The sequence below is a fragment of the Tyto alba genome, unplaced genomic scaffold (genome assembly GCF_018691265.1).
Source record: "Tyto alba isolate M040663 unplaced genomic scaffold, T.alba_DEE_v4.0 Super-Scaffold_20000042, whole genome shotgun sequence".
Classification (NCBI taxonomy): Eukaryota; Metazoa; Chordata; class Aves; order Strigiformes; family Tytonidae; genus Tyto; species Tyto alba.
In genome coordinates, this window is record NW_024881293.1 from 11,585,351 (window position 1) to 11,607,468 (window position 22,118).

At 50.6% G+C, this 22,118-nt stretch overlaps 2 protein-coding genes across 6 annotated transcripts in view; both read left to right on the forward strand.

Moving 5' to 3' along the window:
• The first annotated feature begins 8 nt into the window (after window positions 1-8).
• Window positions 9-6,190, forward strand: FKBP8 (FKBP prolyl isomerase 8). Of its 4 annotated transcripts, none has more exons than XM_042794938.1 (9): window positions 9-25; window positions 368-652; window positions 825-994; window positions 1,174-1,262; window positions 1,577-1,794; window positions 1,869-2,041; window positions 2,141-2,218; window positions 4,536-4,673; window positions 5,262-6,190. In XM_042794938.1, exons 2-9 carry the CDS (start codon window positions 382-384, stop codon window positions 5,346-5,348), a joined length of 1,224 nt encoding a protein of 407 aa, XP_042650872.1. In that variant the 5' UTR covers window positions 9-25; window positions 368-381; the 3' UTR covers window positions 5,349-6,190. The 4 variants fall into 4 exon arrangements, with proteins under 4 accessions (XP_042650872.1, XP_042650873.1, XP_042650870.1 ...); XM_042794939.1 differs by having other exon boundaries at window positions 11-33; XM_042794936.1 differs by lacking the exon at window positions 9-25 and adding an exon at window positions 43-88.
• A 645-nt stretch (window positions 6,191-6,835) lies between these two features.
• ELL (elongation factor for RNA polymerase II) overlaps window positions 6,836-22,118 on the forward strand; it is a 56,376-nt gene continuing 41,093 nt past the window's right edge. For both annotated transcript variants that reach the window (XR_006165497.1, XM_032993651.2), the window contains exon 1: window positions 6,836-7,005. Coding sequence is in view for 1 of the 2 variants with exons in the window: in XM_032993651.2 (XP_032849542.2) it covers window positions 6,871-7,005 (135 nt within the window). In the remaining variant the exon portion in view is untranslated. The remainder of the gene's footprint in view (window positions 7,006-22,118) is intronic.

The window sequence follows — 22,118 nt, forward strand, 5'->3', positions numbered from 1 at the left end:
GGCGGGGCGGGGCCGGCGGCCGCTGGTTCGCGGGTGGGGGGGTGCGCGGCGGCGGCGGTCGTTGCTGGGGGCGGGAGGGGGAATCCCGGTGCGTGACGGTGACAGTGACGTGGGCCCCGCGGGGGTGGGGGGAGGCACGTGGCGGCGGGGGGCGCGCGGGGTGGCGTATCCCCGGTACCGGGTCGCGGCCGCGTTCCCGCCCCCTCCTCCAACGGGGCCCGTTCCTTCCCTGGAGCCGGCGGGATCTCCCCTGCCCGAGCCGCGCATCCCCCCCACGAGGGTCCCGGGCCTGGCGGCCGCGTCCCCATCCCATCTGTCAACCCCCGGTAAGCGTAGGCCTGACCCCTGCCCTCTCTCCCCTCTCCAGGTTGCTCCGCCGCGATGGCCTCCAGCGGGGAGGAACCGAGGAGCGGCTCCCCGGGGAGGGCAGGCACCGGCACCGAGCTGTCGCCCATGGGTGATGCCGCTCAGCTGGACACGGCAGAGGATTTCGAGGTCCTGGAAGAGGAGGAAGAGGAGGAGGACCTGAGCGAGCTGCCCCCGCTGGAGGACGTGGGCAGGCCGCCGGCCCCGCAGCGGGAGGACACCCAGCCCCAGGAGCAGGGCAGGGGGGAAGTGGCTGAAGACTCCCAGGAGTGGCTCGATGTTTTGGGTGAGAGCCCAGGCGGGAGTGCGCTAGGCTTGTGGGGGCTCATGGGCTTCTCCGCAGCTCGGCCGTCACTCCCATGCCATGAAGGCTGCCCAGGAGTCAGAGGAGGGTGGTGGGAGACAGGGTTTTCCCTACCCACCATGGGCTAACATGCATCTGGCTTCTCCTTGCCCAGGGAGTGGCTTGCTCAGGAAGAAGACGCTGGTGCCGGGCCAGGGGGTGGACACCCGGCCACGCAAGGGCCAGAATGTGACCATCCGCCTGAAGGCCACGCTGGAGGATGGCAGTGTGGTGGAGGAGAACCCTGCCCTCACCTTCACGCTGGGGGACTGCGATGTCTTGCAGGTCAGGGCTGGGAGAAAGCTTGCCTGGATTTATCGCTGCCTTAATTTTGCCCTGCAGATCAGGACCTCACCTTGGGAGGCCTAGGGAGGGTTTGGGGTCAGCAACATCCGCGTTTGAAGGTTGGAAGCAGCCCCTCTGCCCTTGCTTATGCTCCCTCCCCATGGTGTTCTTCTGTGCAGGCTCTGGACTTGTGTGTGCAGCTCCTGGAAATGGGGGAGACGGCTTTGATTGTGTCGGATGCAAAGTATTGCTATGGCACTCAGGGCAGGTGAGTGGGGAGGGCTCAGGATGGGGCAGGATGGCCCCAAACAGGGCTGTGAAAGCTGTCCTCTGCTTTCCCAGTGACAGCCCAGCCAGCAAGCCACACCTTCCACAGATAGGGAGACCCAGCTTGCTTGCCACATGCAGGGGATGGCAGCGTGTGTTGCCTGGGGCGGGAGGTGATCTGCATCACAGCCCATCCCAGGGAACTTCTGTGGCTCTGATTTCTGGGCCGTGGTGCTAAATTTACATGGCCCAGTGGCTGGTGGGACTGGCAGAGGTGGCAGTTGGTGCCACGGCTTTGTGCCCTTCTCTGCGCAGGAGCCCTGACGTCCCACCCAACGCAGCCCTCACCCTGGAGGTGGAGCTGCTGGCGGCTCAGGATGCACCGGACCTGGAGCTGCTCAGCGGGAAGGAGAAGATAGAGCTGGCCAACCGCAAGCGGGAGCGCGGCAACTTCTTCTACCAGCAGGCAGATTACGTGCTGGCCATCAACTCCTATGACATCGCCCTCAAGATCATCAGCTCCAGCTCAAAAGGTACCTACTCCCACCCTGGGCGAGGGTCGCCTGGGCTCCCTTCCTGCTGTAACCTGGCTCTGGGATTTTCACAGTTGACTTTAGCCCGGATGAGGAGGCTGAGCTACTAGATGTGAAGGTGAAATGTCTCAACAACCTGGCAGCCTCTCAGCTTAAATTGGACCATTACGAGGCAGCCCTGAAGTCCTGTAACCTCGTCCTGGAGCACCAGCCGGGGAACATCAAGGCTCTTTTCCGAAAGGGCAAGGTGAGGCCAGGTGTGCGGCAGGTGCTGCAGTCCCTTCTCCACAGCAGGACTGAGGGACAGGCCTCAGCCGTCCTGCTCAAGTCGCATCTCGCTTTCCAGGTCCTGGCTCAGCAGGGCGAATACAGAGAGGCCATCCCCATCTTAAAGGCGGCGTTGAAGCTGGAGCCTTCAAACAAGGTAGGCTGCTGTTGTATGCTGCCACTGATCCTGCTGAGCTGGGTGTCTGTCAGATGCTCTCCTCTTGGCCATGTTCCTGCACACCTCGGTGTCCCCTGTGGAAGGCTGAAGCCGCCCATAGCCATTCCCAGCTTTTTCCATGAAGGGAAGCTGGAAATTTCCCCCACCGCCTGGGCAGCCCTGGGCTGATATACCCCATGGTGCAACATCTGAGCTCGGCTGGGCTGGTGAGTCCCTTATCTCCATGTTGCGAGACTCTCTCTTTGCCCTTTGGTCCTTGTGGTGGCAGGACTCCCTGCCAACCCATACCTGCTCCAGCGATCCTGCGTGTACGGTTCTGGCTGCTCCGGCTGGCTCCAGTGGCTTTTGCCATGGCTCCGGGAAGCGGAGCAGAGCTGAGTCCTCGCCGACTCGCTCGGCGTCTCGGAGCGTGATTCACTGGGCGGTGGGAGCAGCCCAGACCTCAGTCCAGTGCCCAGGCCAGGGCAAGCTCTGGGTCAGGAATTTCCTGTCAGTTAATGATCAGCTGCAGGACTGGAGCCTCGGGAGAAATCAAAAGCCAGCACCAGGAAATGGCTGCAGCAGGATTGAGCCTGGGTGAGCTGGAGGAGAGGCAGGGAGGTGCTGCCCGCATGGGGTCGAGGCGGGGGGCTTAGTTCTACAGGTGGGCTTTAGTCCTCAACTGGGTCTGTTGTTTTATCCACTTTCCTGGGAGTTTCACCAGACCATCATGATTTGTGTCATGATCTGGTGCCTGAAGGGCACAGGGAGGATGGGGCACTGGGAAAAGCAGGTGCTCAGTGGTCCCACAGCACCTGCAGAGCTCGTGGTCTGCTGTCACTCCCAAGGAAGGATGAGCAGGATCTCAAACCCTTCGCTTCCCAGCAAGGTTAGGGTGGGCAGCTGTGGTGAGTGAGAGCACAAGCGATGCAGGCAGCGTCGGGAGCAGCTTCCCCCTGTGCATCTCCAGCATGTCAGTGTTGGTGGGGTTGCTGCTCGCCAGCCCGTTCAGATGAAGCTTTTAATTGGAGAGGGGTGAAAAATCAAAATGCCCGGCAGTGACGTTACCAGTGAAACCACAAGTACAGCAAATTACTGGCCTCTCCGGCTGACTGCCGGGACTCCTGGGGAAGTGGCCGTGCCACTCCAGACAGCAGCGTTAAACATGCGTCGGTGAGTCACGGGCTAAGGCTAAGGGTGGTGAAAACAGACTCGAGAAATGTTCAGCTCCACCTGCCTCGGATGAGGAAACCTGGTTCTCTGCGGCTGTCGGCCCCTTTCAGCTGTGACAGACCAGCAGCCACTGGGCTCCCTTCTCCTGACCCCTTGGAAAACACACGTTTGGGGAGTGGGGTGGGGATGCCAATGTTTGTCCTACACTGATGTGCCAGTCCCGGTGAGCTCGGGGGTGCCTGCAGGTGCTTTGCACCCTCCAGACTTCCAAAGTCTCACGTTCAGGGTAGCAGTGTTGAGCATGGCATGGTCTGGTGAAGCCCTGGCTGGTCCCCAGGCGAGCTGGCGTGGGCCAGTCCGTGTGAGTGGCTGGGGCCAGTGTTTTGGGGAGGTTGTTGGAGCCACCCGGCTCATGGCATCCCCAGCAGAGGGCACAGCATGGTCGCAGCACCCGACGGTTGGGCCACCGCAGCCACTGCGACGTCCTTCCTGCTGCCGCCGGCTCTGGGAATGGCTGGTGGTTCCACGCTCGGCTCGACGGTGCTTCTCACTGCTTTTTTGGGAGCCTGTGAGCTCCGTGCAGGACGCAGAGCTTTCTCCTGCGATGCTCCCCCCTGTCCCAACCATCACTGCTGCTTGGCACAGCCAGGCAGGTACCGACATGCTCCTGGATCTTGCTGCAATCCTGCTTCAAACCAGGCTGAGTTTAAGCCTGCTTTCCCAGCCTGCTTCCAGACAGAAAAGTGGGAGAGCTCGGTCATGTCTGTCCCCAAGGCAGACACTTTTCCATCTTGATCAAAGAAGAAAATCCTTTTCCCAATGTCTGGCATCAGCCCTGGGCTCTGCTCCCTGCTGCCAGGCTGGGAATGGCTTGGGTGGCCAGAAAGCATAGAGGGGCACCCAGACCCACGGGGCACTCAGCCTGGATGTCCCATGCCAGCCTGGTGCAGCTCCTCAGTGCAGGGGAGCAGGGCAGGATCTGGCCATCAGCCCCCCTGGCTGCTTCTAAATTGTTCCACGAAGCTCTTCCACGGCCCCAGGGTGATCAGATCTGTTGTTGGTGGCACTGCAGTCCCTGTCCCCTCCCCTGCACCACAGGGATGGTGCAGGGCTGATAACCACAGCGCCGCTCTCTCCTCCCCAGACCATCCACGCTGAGCTCTCCAAGCTGGTGAAGAAGCACGCGGACCAGAAGAACATGGAGACGGAGATGTACAGGAAGATGCTTGGGAATCCCAGCGCCGCCGGCGCGCCGGGGAAATGCAAAGACAAGCTGCCCTGGGTAAGGAGTAGTGCTGACCTTCGGGAGATGGTGGCAGAGCGGGTTGGGTGGGGGGTCACCCCTGGGGTGGGGGGAGCGCTGGGCTGGGCACAGGGGATGTTTTTAGTGTCCGCCAGGTCCTTGGGGGTCAACACAGTCCTGCTCCCAGGCGGGGTGGGGGTTGCTAATGTGATGTGAGGGCAGCAATCCTGGCGGGAGCTGGGGGCCCACGCTCCAGCAGCTTTGCCAGGAAAACACCGAGAGTTGCGGCTGCGCTTCTGGCTCCGTCCGCCAGGTCCCGGCGGTGCCAGCTGGAGAGTCCGGACTTTGCTCCCAGCTGCTGCGGTCGGGAGCCTGCTGGCTGTGCTGGTGGAAAGCCCTGTCAGCTGGGCAGAGCCGGTGGCACACGCTGTCCCCGCGGACGTGCCGGCCACGCGCCGGGCAGAGCCGACGCAGCGCTTGCCTTTTTGGGCTGCGATATCTCGGATGCGCATTGGGAGCTCGGTGCGGCCCCGTGCCAGCGTAGGCAGGGCCGTGCGGCCCCGCTGCCAGCGAGCCTCAACGCCACGCCGCCTGCATCCCGTCACCTTGCCGGTCTCTCCTCTTTAGTCCATCCCCTGGAAGTGGCTCTTCGGTGCAACAGCCATCGCGCTCGGTGGTGTGGCCTTATCCGTGGTCATCGCAGCGAGGAACTGAGGATGGTGGCGGAGCGGCCCCGCAGCACAGGACCTGCGCTGGGACGTGCCTCTCTCATGTCAAGGGGCTCCACCGACCCCTCCCCACGGACTCGCAGTTGCAGAAACACTAATGCTTTCTCTGCCGGGGTGCCGGATCCCCCTCCTGACATCCCCCCCATACCCCTCCCGGCGCAGGCGGGATGCAGCTGCAGGGATGGAGCCGCAGGAAGAGCAGAGACACGCGCCCCCCCAAGCACCCTCCTGGAAATTGGGAGCCCAGCCCCGAAGCGTGTCAGGGGGGAGCGGGAGCTCCTGCACACCAGTCTGCTGTCACTGTCCCCAGCCTGGTGAGCCCCACTGGGCACCATGGTCCTGCCGACGTGGCGGGATGGGCAGGGGGGAAGCGTGTGGAAGGAAGCCATGTGGGGTATGAGCAGGCAGGGTGGTTTCTGCGGCCGGGCTGTGGGAAGGGAAGCGATGCGGACGTGCCATGGGGCATGTGCAGTGCTATTCCTTGTGTCCTGGGGGGCTGCCAGCGGCTCAGCCCTCCCGCAGGCACCCGCTCCCCTCCTTGGCACTACCCCCAGAGCGTGCAATGTCCAAAGGAAGCCAAAGAAACCCGTGGCGGGAGGGTTGCAGGAGGGGAGCACTGGAGACCCCCTCGCCAGGCTGTCTCGTGTAGGTCCAAGCTCTCGGAGTCCCGCTTTGCCCTGCAGCTCTCTCCAGCCTGGGGCCGCCCCCGGGGCCTGCTGCCGCTCCAGTCCCAGCTCTGCTCATGGATTGGGGGGGTGGGGGGGTTGTAGTACTGTCCTCCTGCCCCAAACTGACTGTGAACTTCCCAAATAAAAGACAATTCCTTCATGCCGGGGCCTCTTCATTACCAGCGCAAGGGGGGATACTCCCCTTGGTTGTCCCCCCCCCCGCTTTTGCCACATGTCCATGGCTGCAGCAAGAGCCAGGAGAGGTTGTTTAATTTGGGGGAGAAATTTTTATGGACCTCTGCGCAGCTCTGCCACTGTTGTGGCAGGAGAGGACAACCCCCACAGCAGGGGATGCTCCAGGAGTGGGGTCACTTGCCTCCAGTGAGCACGGAGCCACGCCATGGGGGTCTCCCCAGGCCCTGCCCGGGGTTGGGGGGAGGACCTGGGGCTTACGGGCCCTGCCCGGGGGTGACGCCCGGGCCCCCCAAGCCGTGTCCGGGGGGGTTATGCCCGGGGGATGGGGGACACCCGCCCGCCGCCCCAATCCCTCGGGGTCCTCCAGCGCTGGAGGGCTGCACCAAACCACCCTCCCCGCCATGCCCCGCGGCCTTGTTTTGCATATCCCCGCCTTCCTCTAGCTATCATCCAATCCAGCGCGGCGGCAGATGGGGCCTGGCCAATGGGACAGCGCGCTGCCCACCTCCTTGCCCCAGCAACAGGCGCCCTGGGTGGGCGGGGCTGGTGGAGAGGCGGTCGGGCGTTATGAATAATACATAAGGGGGGCGTGGCGGCGGCGGGAGGCCCCGGCGGCCCAGGCGCGGAGGGGGAGACGGTCCCAAGATGGCGGCGCTGCAGCCGGAGCGCGGGTACGGGCTGTCCTGCGGCCGCCTCGGCCGCGGCACCCGCGTCTCCGTCTTCCACGTCAAGCTCACGGAGAGCGCCCTGCGCGCCTTCGAGAGCTACCAGGCCTGTAAGGTAGGGGCGGCGGGCGTGGGGCGGTGGGCACGGCCGGGCGGGCGGGCGGTTGGTCGCCACGAGGCCCTGGCCGGAGCCCCGCGGGCGGCACCGGTGGGGTTGGCACCGGCGTCGGTGTTAAACGAGAGGAGGGGGTGTCTCTTCGTGAGGTGGGGGGGGGGGGGGGGGGCTCGGTCCTGCCGCTGTGGGGTGTGTAGTGGGGGGCGGACCCCGGCGGATGACTGGGGAAATTGGGGGGGGGGGAGGAGGCGAGGGGTGTGAGGCCCTCCCCGGTGAGAAACCGAGATGTGGGGTGGGGGGGCCCCCCCCGCCCCCCTTTCTGCGGGGGAAACCGGAGGAGGGGGGCGATCGCATGGTTGGGTGGCGGAGGGAGACCGGAGGGGGCTTGCTGTGCCCCCCGGTAACGCCCTGGGGGTACCCCGGTGTCCAGCCCCACGCCGTTGGTGTTTGAGGGGGCCCCGTGGGTCCCTCCCGCCACGAGAGGTGACCGGAGAGGGGTCGTGATCCTCCGGTAAGTGCCTGAGGGGGAACCGGGAGGTGTCGATGGAGCCTCCCCGGTAGCGGTTGCCGGGATCCCAGTATGGCCCCCTGCCCCCCCCCACCCCCCCCCCGGTGGGTAACTGGGGGACCCCGAGGGCTCGGTGCCGCCTCCCGGTAGATACTGGGGGGGTTGGGGGGTGGCTCTCGGTGTCCTTCCGGTAGATGACTGGAAGCCACTGTCGGGCCCCAGTAAGTGGCTGGGGGAGGCGATGGCCGTCGGTTCCCCCCCCGCCCCTCCGCCCGGTGAGCTTGGGAGAGGGTGCGGCCCCCCCACTCCCCGCCTCCCTCTTCACCGTGACGTGGGTTTCCAGGGCCCCGGGGGGGGGGGGGGGGGGGGGGGGGGCCGGTCTTACCCCGGGGACGTGTCGTGGGGGGGTGGGGTGGGTCCACCCCCGGTGCTGACATCCCGCATTTTGGGGGGGGGGTGTCCCCCCTTCCTCCCTGCCACCCTCTCCAGGGCACCCGGCTGTGTGTGTGTGTGTGTTTCCCCACCACCACCCCAGCTCGGTGCTCTGTTCCCCGGAGGGAGGTGGCTTCAGGCTGGGGCTGTATTTTGAAATTTCCAGATTGTCTTTTCTGAGATGTTCCCTTGAAATGCATCCAGAGAGCTTATTAGTCATGTAAATAAAGAATAATGGCAATACTTGGTATCTGTCATTAGGATGGACTGGAGAGGGATTAAAAGCTGTCCTTTTTATTGTAATTTTTTTTTTTTTTTTTTTCCGCCTGTGATCCTGCGAAGAGTGTATCTGTCTCCTCACCTTGCCAGGGAGCTGGGGGAAGCTGGGAACCTAACCCATTTGTCATTAGGAGCGTCCTGCCTGCCAGCTTCTGTAGGATAAACCATATGTTGTCACAACACTATTTTTAATTTAGGGTGTTGGTTACATCACATCACTGAATTGGGTAATTTCTGTATGAGGATGAAGGTAATTACTGTACCAGGGTTTATCAACTTATATTTTAATGAGTGTTTATCAGCATTATGCGAAGTCAGTAGCAATAAGTGCTTGGGATAGATTGAGTTATTAGCTTTTTTCCTGTAAAAAAGAAAACAGAATACAAATAAACGCTTTCCTATATATTAGGAAAGCTTTTTCTTTTGAGGGAGGGAGAGTAGGAAGACTACAGGCAGCTGTGTTAAATATTTTGGGAAGCTATTCTGAGTCCGTGTCACACATGAATAGTGGTGTTTATTTTCTAAATGAAGTCTGGTCTTTAGATTGTTTGGTGGCCAACGGCCACTAATGAACTTTGCTTCCTTCACCGCCACCCAAAAGAGAAATAGTCAAAGGCTACTGGTGATTAAATGGGCAGGAAAGGATAAGGGCAGAAGAGCTCACTTGTTTGTATAGTGAATAACGCAACAATTAGTGGGCTATTAAACACATATGCTCATTCTACATTTGTTCTATAAACAGTTTCTCCAGCTTGTTGAATGTCTCTGCTTCCTCTGAAATGCTCGGCTATGGTGATGCCAAGAAGCAACTTTATAACACACCTTTGGAGCGTGTGTTTGTTCAGTCTAGGCTCTGATTTAATTTTGGTCCGCAGTAGGTAAATGGAAAAAATTTGCTAAGGCTGCTTCTGCTCGGTTTGGTTTGAAACGTGGTATAACTGACGACAGCGTTGTGTAATATGTATAATGGCCTGGAATCCAATACTGCTGTTTGTGTTACCTGAAGTCCAACATGTGTGCAGTCTGACCTGTTTTATGCACTGGGATAGCACGTCAGTGCGATTTCTGCGACAAGTCTCTCTGTCTCTTTGCCAGAACAGGCAGGCTAATGTCTTCAGTTGCTTGCTTGAGTTTGTTCTTGGTCTAATAATAATGTATTGGGATTACATAATCCAAAAATGATCACCCAGCCGGGCGAGCTGCCATTTGTTTTTAGTGTCCCTTGTGCCAGAGCAGTTGCGTTCTTGGTGTGGAGCTGTACCATGTGTGGATCAGGCAGCAGGACTATGAAGAAACATATTTGTCGTCTTGAGTGTTTCTCAATTGGGTCTCTGCTAAATGGTCTGTATCCTGGTGAAGAAAACGGTCGCAGGTCTGCAGATTGATACCCAACTCTGTGTTTCAGCGAGCTGTTTCTGTATCATGCACCAAGATCATGGAGCTGTGGCTGAAGAGGTCCAGATCACAGGGCTGCCGGCTCCTTGCGAGCCATAAAAGGATTTCTGTCTCTGTCAGCAGTGGGGTACGCTCACCTGAAAGAAATACAAATCTTAAAAAAACAAACAAACAAAAAAAAACCCCCCAAAAAAAAAAAAAAACAAAAAAAACAAAACCAAACCCCACAGGCTTCATAGGGGACACTTTAAGATGTCACCCATCTGTTCCTTGTGAAGCTTGCTGCCCCTGAAGCTGCTTCCGCGCAGTTGTGAAACCATGAGCACTGACTGCTGAGCTCTGCAGCTGAAGGCTGAGCGGTGGAAAATGTGTCCCAAGTCAATTTGTCCACTGATGAAATGGAGCCGGTTTGGTGTGTTAGCCTAAATCAACTCCTGGTTCTCCAAGGAGTGTAATTCCATATTAGCTTGCAGTTTTCTGCATTCCCTTTGGGTGTGTGTACAGGCTCTGTTTAGGCCTTCCTAACTCAAAAAAAAAAAAAAAAAAAAAAGGCAGGAAGGCAGGGGATGAATTTTTCCCCATCTCTTCTGGTCTGCCTCCAGCTTTCTTGCTGCCGATGTCAAGGTACAAGAGAACTCTTCCTGCCCCTACTTTGTTTTCCTCTTTCATTCTTTGTCCTGGACCCTGTCCTGCATGCTTGATGACTAGATGTTGTGTCTGTCCTCGCCTAATACACCTAGATATGTCTCCACCCATGGCATTCATCCTTTGCTTTTCACACCCCCTTTTTTTTTTTTTTTTTTTTTTTAGCAACATCCTGGGGGGTTTCTGGGTGAGTAGAAGTCTCAATGCATGATTTAAAATGCTACATGGTAGAGCTGAATGTCGCTTGGCTGTAGGTACCTCTCCTCGTGCTGTTGTGGTGTGGGTGCTGATGGCATGTAAACAGTGGTAGGGCTGTTCCTGGAACCCTTACCTTGGAATTTCCCAACTTTCACACATTTATTCAAAAACTCTTTGTGGCTTGAGGAGCGGTACTAGTGAGCTTGTGTGATGGATCGTCTTTTTAATAATGGATGACGTGACTGCAGCTGCACACCTTTCTCTATTATCTGTGGCTTATGTGCTGGCCTAACCATAGCTGATGGAGGCCAGGCTTATGTCCTGGCTTGTGTGGTAGCCTTGTGATTTTAGGAGGCTGCACAGAGGGTCGGTGCATCCCTGCGTTGGTCAGCGCGTGGTGCAGCAGCTGACCAGTGCCTCCTGCTCCCCTTGTACCTCTCCGCCGCTGCTACACGGAGTATTTTGAACTGAAGCCACCGGTTGATTCACTGGTGAACTTTGGCAGATGCACAAATATTTATTGGGGGCTAAGCTGAGATAACCAAAGCACATTGCCCCTGTGCCCTACTAGCTGAAATGAATTTTGGAACCATGGTCTGACAGACCTGGCTTCCCAAATCATCTTCCCAGTGCCTTCTGTGCTCTTCAACCGACTGTGGCAGAAGCTTTCTCAAAGGTTAGGGTTAAACCGACCCCTTGTAGTCAGTGCTTATTGAAAGAACTTTTTCAGACTTTGATTTTAGAGCAGGTTGTTATAGATGCCTTCATCTTGCTGTGTTTAAAGTACGAAATACAAAATGAAGGCTCCTGCTGTCATTACAGGGTCTTTAGGGTAATGCGTATTCATGCTGACTTGGGAATTGAAAGCTGCTTGCAGGTGTCAGGAGGAGGAGAACAATCCGGCGTTCGAATCAAAATTCATTGAATTATCTTAAAGCTTTTTGCATCATTCTTCCTTTCCTGTAACCTGTTTTTTCCTGTCCTCTTAATTCACTGATGCTGTAGTCCGTCAAAATTGAAGCTATTACGACATCGGGAACATGAGTCGGTGACATGACTAAATGAATCAGAGGAGCCTGGCTGGAGAGGAAGCTCATTGTACACGTACATCTCCTCGCAATCAGCAGAAATGGGACAGGATATGCAGAACATAGTGAACTGCTAAACTCCTGCTAAATGTTCTTAATGTTGACCTGAATGTGGCACCTCCCATTTGAAGGAAGGGGACAAAGAGACATTTAACATTGTGCACGAGGAATGTTTTGGCCTGTGGCAGTTTCCTTTCAATTATTTAGGGTAGCTTTTTCTCTCAACCATATACCATTTGGATCTGCTCAAATTATAGATTCATCTCTATAGTTTTCAAATTGCATGGGAAAGAATTGTCTGTAATTTACATCTAAAGTGACGTACAGTTGCTATGGGATTCGGTGGCAAATTATAAACCCATTATGCTTTTTTTTTTTATACTGGTGGTAGCAGACTACAGAAGTAGGTCTAATTGGTGATGTGCCAAGGGAAAAATAGAAAGTTTGTGACAGAATCCTTGTGACCGATGATGCTTTTTTTTTTTTTTTTTTTTTCAAACGTGATCTGCTTTTTATCAGCAATCATGAAACACCATTAATTGGAGACGTTGAATTTGAGCATTGATAACTTTTTGCTCTCTAGCAATGCTGGGGGAAGCAACCTTGAAGATTAACCCCTTAGATTATTTTTATGAGGCTAGGTTGTTTTTCTGTTGTTGTTTTTCTTTTTTTTTTTTTTTTTTTTAAGATAAGCAAGTGGAGCGTTTTGGCACTCGTATCAATGGCTTGAACAGCTGGATCCTGGTGATTGTATTCATCACCCAGCAAGATTAAACCCTTGCTCCTTTTCAGCATATACCACAGTTGGTTTTTTATTCCACTTAAACAGCAGCAAAGGCAGAAAGGAAAGCTATTCTATTTTTTTTTTTTACTTCTGTCTGAAGCATACCTGGTCAAACACGGTGTGCAGATGAGTCTCTTTGGAGCGGTCTGTCTGCTGGTGACCTCTTGCCTGGCCGGCCTGTGCTGCAGCAGCTCCTGCCGGGAGCCAGTCAACTCACAGAGCCTGGAATCTACTGCTGATCCTCCAACATCAGGGTTGTGTGGTGGTGTTTTTTTTTTTTTTTTTTTTCTAAACCTGTCTGAAGTGCTCTGTCCTGTTTAGTTAGTTTTTGTCATAGTGCTGCTTGGCAGAGGGATGGTGACTGTTGAAATAGTTCACTTGCATAGTGCCGAGTGTTGGGATAGCAGAAGAGTCTTTATTACTGCTGAGGGAGGGCAAGCTTTGTTTGAAAAAGCATTTGAGGTCTCATTAGTAAGTGAATGTATTATCTCCTAAACAATTTGCACATTTCAAACAATTTAAACTCAGTTCTGCCTGTAACTTGTAAGCATAAACTTGTGAAGCGTCTCCAAATCCCTGATGTTTGTGCATGTTGAAAAATGGGAAGGGACAGACTGCATGCGTCACTCTCGTACTAATTTGTGCCAGCTAATCCATGAGAGAAGAATACATTTTGGCTGACTTAGTGGTTTTGCTGCTAATGCACATGAGAATGCATTTGAATGGATGGAGTGGCTGCATGGGTTTAGGTAGACTTTGAAGAGATACCATATGTCTGGGATCCTGTACTGGTTATCTGAATTTATGAACATGGTTGTGTAATATACTGGCTTTATTTGGATTTTGGGAAATGAGAGGAGAAGTTGAGGGGGGAAAAGTGGTCATCAGCTCAGAGTCATAAGGTCAGGAAGGTTGAGATCGAGTTGCCTCTGAATAATTAAGGTTACTGATATTTCTGGAGGAACCATTATCTGGAGTGAACTTAATGCTAAAGAAAAAAAAAAGCCTGATAATCTGAATTATACTAATATTTCATAAAGGGTGGATACAGAGGAAACCTCATGAAAACTATGCTTCTACATTCAACGTGCCTTAGCTTGACCTAGATGCATTATCCAGGAAAGGAGCTTGGATTTGCTGATAAGAAGAGTTTTCTATAGTAGCTCATGTGTTGCTTGGAAACATCCCATGTACATAAGGCAACTTTGGCACACCATGGTAACCTAGTAGCCTTTTGACTGGGGGTTTTGTGTTTTACTAATTTTCTTCCAAGAAATTTTGTAATGAAGAGCATGATAAGCCCCTCAGCAGTTGCTTTGCAGAGTGGTGTGTATCACTGCTGCACTGGGAAAGCAGGCTTGGAAAATCCAATCCCTTTTGCATTGCTGCAGCGAAAAGGCAGTCTAGAAAAAAACACTGTTCCGTGCACTTGGTCTCTCCTTTCTTTACATTGGACTAGTGCCTTTTTTAATTTAAAGAAACCAGCATTTGTTTAACTCAAAGAGGTCACTGCTTGTGAGCATGACTTGATTTAGCTGCCCACATCTCCACCTTGAGTCTTCCCTGATCTGATACAGTCTGATTGCAGTTAACCCTCTGCTCTCCTTCTGCACAACAGATCTTTTCTTGGCTTTTGTTATACGGGAGAGAGAATACTTCAGCCCAAGGCATTAATGGAAAACCAAGATGTTTTACTGTTCTTCAGAGTCTCTTCAGGCCAGCTGCCACCAGCAGTTAGTCCTTCTTATATGCAGAACCTGGAACCATCAAGGGAGCCTCTGGGCATGGGCCTGGGGCATGCTGCTCTGCAGGAAAGCAGGTCATCATGGGCAGAAGGCTGGAGCCAGCATCTTGAAAGACGATCTGTGTGTGAGCAAAGGCTTGAGTTGTGCTGCTGGCTTTGGCTCCTGTTCCAGATCGTGCTGTTGGGTTTAATGGTAGAGGCAGACATTAAGTTTGTGTCTGCACGTGATGGTGGTTAACAAGTACTGTGAAACTTCCTAAAAACAGTTAGTGACCTAAACATTTGTAGTATTTAGATTTCATCAGTACAAACATCCTCTTGACTACTTGGCTCAAATATTTTGAGACCCATGTAGTTTAGCTGATAGGCTGTGCTTTGATAAGAGCAGCCACCTGACACCCATGGCAGTTTTGTTCATACAGGATCAGTGCTGTGAGGATAGTTTAAGCTAATTGTCATTATTTAGCAAGAATGAATGTGTTACTTAAAGCCTAGCAAAAAGCCCAGCAGGATGGAAGAAATGCTACCTCAATCCATATCACTATGCCCAAAGGATCCATATTTTCTACAATCGAGGTGGAAGACGCTAATTTAATCTTTCTTCTATATTCTTGCCCACTGAGGGCCTGTTCTTTGATGGGCTGCAATCAATATATTATGTGCCAGTTGTGGTTACTTGAATCGTATTTCCACATTTCAGTGTCTAGACTTTATGTTTGTGTGAGTTTTGTTGTACCTTTCCAGCTCCGGCGCTGATTTCAGTTGTTTTTGGCTCCTGGTTTCCATGAGAAAATCAAATGAGCTGTGTTTCTGTCTTTCTCAGTCCCCAAAAAAGAAGGGAACAAGGGAATTGTCAAAGTCAAGTTTTTTAAGCTCCTTTGCCACCACTTTTCTCTCTTCTGAGAGAATCTGTGTGTGGATGAGCCGTATTCTGCCATTTGGTGTCTAGCAGATGAAAGCATAGACAAACCACTGATGGCTGGAGACAAATCTCTCTCTGGTTCTTGCACTGAGAAAAATCTGCTGTGAAAGAAAGGTATGATCTTGGTACAGGTAATCAAGGCTAGAAAAAGTGGATATGCACGCATTTTTAGAAATAAGAAAACTTGATAATCCACTAAGTAAGAGCATTTGTTGAGAGTGAAACCGCCTTTTAATTGACTGCAACTACTGTGCTTCATTTTTAGCTAGCAGCTTTCTTGCACTTGCAGATACTCAGGATTGTGGATGTGACTATGTACATTCAGTGAACAGGAGGGGGTTGGTCTGTGCTGGGTAAGTCTGAGAGTTTCTCTGTGATGCTCGGAGAAGTTGATAAATGGCATGGACCTAGATTGCATGAACCTTTCTGTGACCAGAAGGTAGGCCAGCCTTCAGTAACTTGAACAGCAGATGCCAGAGGGAGTACTGACTTGTGCAGAAAGTAGTGTGTAAACCTGAGCTGAGACTATATTCATTTGATTCTGAAAACAGCTCCTGGTATATAGTAAAGTGTGTTAGGGATAAATTGGCGAAAGGAAATAGTGTTCCCGACTCATCATTGTGTAGTTTGCTGCCATGAAATTTTAAAAGGCTTAAGTGCATCTGAATAGCAAGAAAAATCGGTCATATGGTATGCAGAGAATAAAGGCTGTGGTTACAACTTGTCTATGGATTTCTGCCTGCATATCGGCTGTTCGGCTCCCTTTTCTCCCCGGTGTTTGAGGTGATGCAGCTTGTTGCCAAAGCCGTGGCTTTACCTCTTCCAAGGAGCTGAGCTCCGTGCAAATGTCAGTGTAAATTCTTCCATTCCTTTCAGATCCAGGATTCAGTGGATGCTTTTCAGAGCCCGGGATGGGCGGAGTAGCAAGGAAGCAAATTTTTCCACCCTGCCTGAGCTTGGGCAAGCGGAAATTGTGCCTTGGAAGCCATATAAGGCAAGTCAGTCAGCTCTTGCTGGGCTCACCTTTCCACTGGGAGGCTGGAGAAGGGAGCAGCCCTTGCTCACAGGTAGAGCCTAAGGTCTGCTCGTCCTTTGAAGTTGTTCCTTGTGCATCTGACACTTACTGGAGGTGTGGTGTGGCAGGCCTGATTAGGTCGCAGCAACTCATTAACTCCCTGACTTGCGGGGCTTTAGCACGCTGTCCCAAAACGAAGGTGTAAACTAGTGATTCAGAATGAAACTGCTATAAAATGACTGGAGCTGGGACGAAGTTGATGCAGGTCACAGTGGAGAAGCCTTCTGTCACAGGGTTGCTTCATTTCCTTCAGCAGCGTCTGATGTGGGTGCTGCTGACAACAGACTGGGCCGAGCAGGACTTTGCCCTGAAACAATAGTTCCTATGTCATTAAAACAGATTTTTGAAAATACTGGTGGCACCTGTTCACACTTCCAAGGGTGTTCAGCCATCAGAGCTGGTGACCTCTGCTGCTTTTCACAGAATTAAGAACAACCTCTCCTCCCATAAATAGTCTCTTAAGAAGTGCGTAGGAGCTCTGCTGACCAATTTCTTTTGAAAAGTGTTTTCAGTTTCAGTGACACGTGTGACAGCGGCCTCGCTTGCTGTTTCCCCTCTTCGTGTTTGCCAGGTCAGCTGTGTTTTGATGGGAGCGTGGTGGTCCTGTCCACAAGCTCTGCTTCCTTCTCTCCCATTAGATACTCAATAATAAAAAGAACCTTTAATTATCTGCGTACCTATGTGCTCTTCATGGTCAGGATTTTTTGGTAGGGAAGTTGGTGGTACTTTCCCTGTTTCCTTTTCCTGCTGTGAGATCTGAAATGCTTCCTGCCTTGGGGTCCATGTTTCCTAATGCTGCTGAGGAGGTGGGGATGGCTACCGTGCAGTTTCTGAAAGCTCCGGGGTCCGATGTACCTCAGAGATGATCTGACACATGTAATGGGTGGCCACCAATCCTCATCTTTATTCCAGAAGTGTGGTTTTCTAAAGGAGAATGATGCAGCTGAGCAAGTGTATTGTAATAAACCAGTTCTCCCAGCTTGGAGTCTAGGAGCCAGACCCGTGCTGATGGAGAATCCTGGAACACACAGCTTTGTTAAGGAAGCGGCTTTTTGTTTAATCTTTAGAAATATGGAAATGGGAAGGGGGGAGGGGGAGAGTAATGGATAAAGGATAAAGTAAAACATACTTAACCTCTATGAACGTAAATAGGATATCTTAGATTTGTTTGAAGTATGCACTTTAGTTGACGTCTAGCATAGTGGTGATTAAACCCGATTGCAAATATTTTTCTAGAGGTGTGATTCTGAAATTGTTTATGAATTAAGGACTTTGTTCTTAATGCATTAAAATGGTCCAGTAGTGATCACTGCATTAAAATCTAGAACACTTTCTTTTGGGGTTTCTTAAGAAAAAAAAAAAAAAAAAAAAAAAAAAACAAACAAACAAAAAACACCAAACCCAAACTTATTACCTGTATTACCTAAAAGGTTTGATATTGTAGTGTCAGGTGTGTTTCCATGACCTTCCTGCTGAATCTCTGCAGTCATCTGCACTGGAGATGTATCTAATGGAGGTGCTGCCTGCATCTTGTTGCAGGTTTTAGCCCTTACACAGTTAAGGCCATTTAACTCAATATAAAGGCCTTTTGCTCCTAATTAAGACTAAATTTACGGACGCTAACAGCAGAAACACACACACTTTTATCCTAACCTCAGATGGGCTCAGTTAAGAAAGCAAAATGTTTCAGCTAACTAGAAATTGCACGGATTGTTATATTTAGACCAAAAATTCTGGTCAGACAATTAAGTGCCGGCTCAGTGGCCATACCACTTATTTTGCATGTATGAGGTGCCTCAACTCACTCTGTCAGGCAAGAGAGATTTTCTATCTTAATGCATGAAATCTCCCAGGGCTTTTGGGCTTGGACCCAGGGAGTCTTTTTGCAGCTCTGTGGTCAATCTCTATTTAGTCAGCAGAGGTGGTATGTTTTTACTGCTCTTATCTGAAAACTTTTCATGTTCATTTTTGGAATTTGTTGTAACCTGAACTTTCACAGGTGTCCTTGTGGGGAGCAACGAAACATCAGACTTTTTTTGGAGGCAGATTTTTGCCAGTTTAGAAGAGTGTGTTCTTTCTTTTACTGTTTGTCGCTTTATTTTTGGAGCAGGTTTGTTACCAACCAGCCTGGCAGTGCAAATAGAGACGTAGCTGAAACAGTGTGGGTTCTGTGCTTCTCGCTGAAGGAAAGGGAGTACCACGTTTAACTCGGTAGTGTCTTCTTCAGGCAGCTGCCCTCAGTTTTCTATCGGAGAAAGCAAGCACCCCTGGAAGAAGATGGTATTTATGAGGAAGCTGTTAGCAGTGCCATGTTAGCAGATGGTATGTAACAAAATGAGGTTATAACACAGTAGAAAATCTAGTGGAGTTGTCTTGCTCAATACTTTCAGCTGGAGTTTTTGTGGGCAGCTTCCCTCAGTGATGGAAAAAAACTGGCGTTTGTGATTACTTCATCGCTAGCTCCTCCATGAAGATGGTAGGAAATTTCAATAACATCTCCGTTGAATCTTGAGTTTCTGTTGGATTGTGTACCCAGAGCCCTGTTCAGTGTTGGAGTACCTCTGCCTGAAATCCAAAAGAAGCTGTGTCTGAGCATCTTACTTTTAGCTTTTGGGGTTGATCTGGCTTGTGGGGTGTTGGTGGCTGGATTTCTTTGGGATTCCTTCAGGATCCAGGCTCTGCTGACTTTGGTTTATCGTAGCCTCTTCCAACAGGGCTGGCTCTGACTCCGCGAGGAAGGTCTGAAGATCATCTTAAGTAGAACTTTGGCAGACTAGTAATTACGCTTCCCTTTAAGTGTCAATAGGATATAGTTGGGCACAAGGAGAAAACTGGTCCAGGCTTGTTTTCCTAGGCTCAGCAGTGTGTGTGTGTGTGTTAGGTGAGATTTGTTCTGGGATGGTTGAACGAGTTCGTCAATCTGATCTCTAAATTGCCTTTCTATATTTTTCTCTTGAAAGAAAAGTAGTAAAGCTGTGTGGAAGATAAGGATCATACTGACGTTTCAGCAGCTTGTTTAAGCCATCTTATGAGCACATAGGCAAATGAATCAGCCCTGATGTCTTAATATGCCCTAAAATAAATCAGACTTTCGTAAGCAAATTCGGTGGGTTAGAACTGCTGTATTTTCATTAAAAGATTGCAGTGGAGAAAGCACTCTCTTTAAAATTCAGCCTTAGGGTTGTGTTGTTCATTAACTGATAGTCACTCCTGTTTACCTTGTGTGATAAGTACAGTGCTAAGAATGGCTAACAGTGCTGATGCCGTCACAGCTGCCCTTCAGAGAGAATTGTGCTTTTTTTTTTTTTATGGCTTAGTTTACTGACAGGTGAGGTTTTTTTGAACTAAAATAAATGCAAACAGCCAGAATGTACCTCTCCTAATCATGGAAACCAACTTTTTTTCTGTTCTTAGCAGCTTGGTAACGCTGTTCTTGGTACAAAGGTCATTCAAAAATCTGACATGTCAGGCCAGCAACATACTGCTTCTTAATGAGGCTTAAAACCATTGTGTAGCTGCCTGGTGGAAATCTATTCCATTCTGGAGCAGCAGAATAGAGGAGCAGGAGGGAGACATGTGAACAGCTTATTGGGATGGGATCACTCTTGTTTCTTTCACCAACCCCCCCCCCCCATCTCTGGGTAGCCCTTGGTACCCAAGTACTTGCAGTTCACATGCATAATGGAGTTTTAATTTTCCTCTTGTTATGCAAATGAGCACAGGTGTTTGACAGCACATGCATGTTTTCAGAAGAAAGGCAACTAAAATATCTTCGAAAATATACTCGTGCTGCTTTAGAATGATTTCTTCCCGTGTTTCAGAACTTGAGGTTTTCTCCTCCTAGCCTTGGCTTCTCGCTGCCCCGTAGCCACCGTTCAGCAAGTGATGAGGAGGTCCTGCAACGCCTCCGTTACTTCATCGCTGCTGTGCTTAAACCCTCCTGTCCCTCCTCCCCAGGAGGTCACTTGACATTGAACTAAATCTCTTGAACCTTAAGTTCCTTGTTCTCTGTGAAGCTTCACTGGTAGTTTGAATGTCTGAGGGCTTTTGCTCTAAATCCTGTTCCCCGGCACTTCAAGCTCCAGTACTGGAATTTCAGCACCTTCAGCCTCGCCTCAGTCTTTTCGGCTCTTTGACTGTTCTCCAGTGAAAACTAGGTCAGATAGAACTGTCAGCTTCTGATATTTCACTATTCCTGTTTTATAAGTTGTAACCCCATGTTGCTGTGTTTAATCGCTCGCCTTAATTTTAACATATTAAATGTCTCATCTTGCTCTGCATGAGCAGCCTGACATAGGAGAGCTGGTAAAACTGCTCAAAATAATATCTTGGCTATAAAAGCAACATTACCTTGATTGGGTCTGAAAAGGTGAATTACCTGTTTGTTACATATAATGCCTAAGATGCCAAACTGACAGATTTTTTTTTTTTCCACAAGCTCTTTCTAACTGTACATTTGCTGGCAGTCTGTGTACAGCCAGTTTTTTAGCTGTAATTAGCCAGCTTCTCTTTCTGTCTGAGTGGCTTTTTAACCTGATGGGTGAAAGAAAAATAGCTTTAAACAAAAAAAAATAATTGGAAACCTGCAGATTGGTGAGGAACACAGTAAAGTGGGTATGTTGGAAGTAATTTTAAATATTTATTTTTAACTGAGAGTTCTAGCTGACTGTACCCATTCAGTGTTTTTATAAGACTATTATTGGAATGGTGCATGAAGTCTGAGCCGGAGCACCTCAGTATTCACTGAAATCCACCTGGTGTAATTTAAGAATATCCTTATTCCTTTATTTTAGACAGACTTTGAGCTAGCTAGCAATGTTGGAATACTTAAGCATTCTTGCATAAATGGTATTTAAATGAATTCTTACTTTTCAGTGTAGCTTAAAAGGTTGTGGTTTTAAACTTCTGCCTGAGCTGTCATCTCCAAAAAAGTTTTCCAGAATGGCAAGTTGTTTTATTAAGCTGTTCTTAATACACTCAATTTTCTTCTTTCATGTGTCTCCTGCTGCTCTGTGAACCTCTTCTAGGATCTAAGGATCCCTGGGTTGGAAACCCTTGGTTTTGGAGGTACTGATGCAGTCCAGCTCTTGCTTACAGACCTGAATGGTCTCCAGTAAGGGCTGCATGAAGCAGTAGTGTCTCTGTATCCCACCTGGGAAATACTAGCTGTGTTTCACAGATGGAGGAGTTTCAACCCAGAAGTGAAACACACTATATAAGGTCACAGAAGGAAAGCTGCTGACAGAGGGCAAATGGAGCAAGTATCGACTCTAAATGTGGTTCTGTAGTCAATTTACATCACTTCCACAGCATGGCCTTCAGCCTCGGATGGAAAAGCTCAGGTGTTTTAATCAGTTATGGAAACTTTTGTTATTTATGATGGGGATAAGGGGGAGTTGTTTAGGTTGTGCTATCATGGCACACTTTCTGTATTAATTTGGGAAACATTTTCTTCTGGTAGTTGGGGATTTTGTACAGTGCAAAAGTTAAAACCAAAATATTTGTAGTATATATACCTGATACAGCTGGTTATGGAAAAGCTTTCTTTTAACTGTTGAACTATTCCCAGTGTTAAGTGTAAGAGTGACTTTTATCCACATCGTAGGTCTGGCCACCACAGTGGGGATGTGTGTGTTTTATAGTCAATAAAGGTGAATTCCAGTCAGATAAAGAATTGTCCATAAGCAGCTTTTGTAGGGTAGCAGTTCAGAAAAGAACCACTAACTCTCGTCTTGGGCTAAGAGTGATGATTTTATGGCTGTTTTGGAAGATGCCTGTCTGGAAAACCTTTGTATTATATTTATGTAGCAATATGAGAACTAAAGGTGAGTTGCTTCAGTTACCTGTGCAGTGGCACAAGCCCTCTCTGACTTCAGTTGTTGACTCACGCAGCAGTTCAGGGGAGGAATTTGGCGGAATAACATGTGAAGTTTGAAATAAGAGCTTTTAAACAGAGTGTAGCTGGCCCAAAGGGTAGGTGAGTATTCATGGTGGATGCTGGGCTCTGAGCAGCAGAAACAGGGAAGTCATCCCACAGAACTGG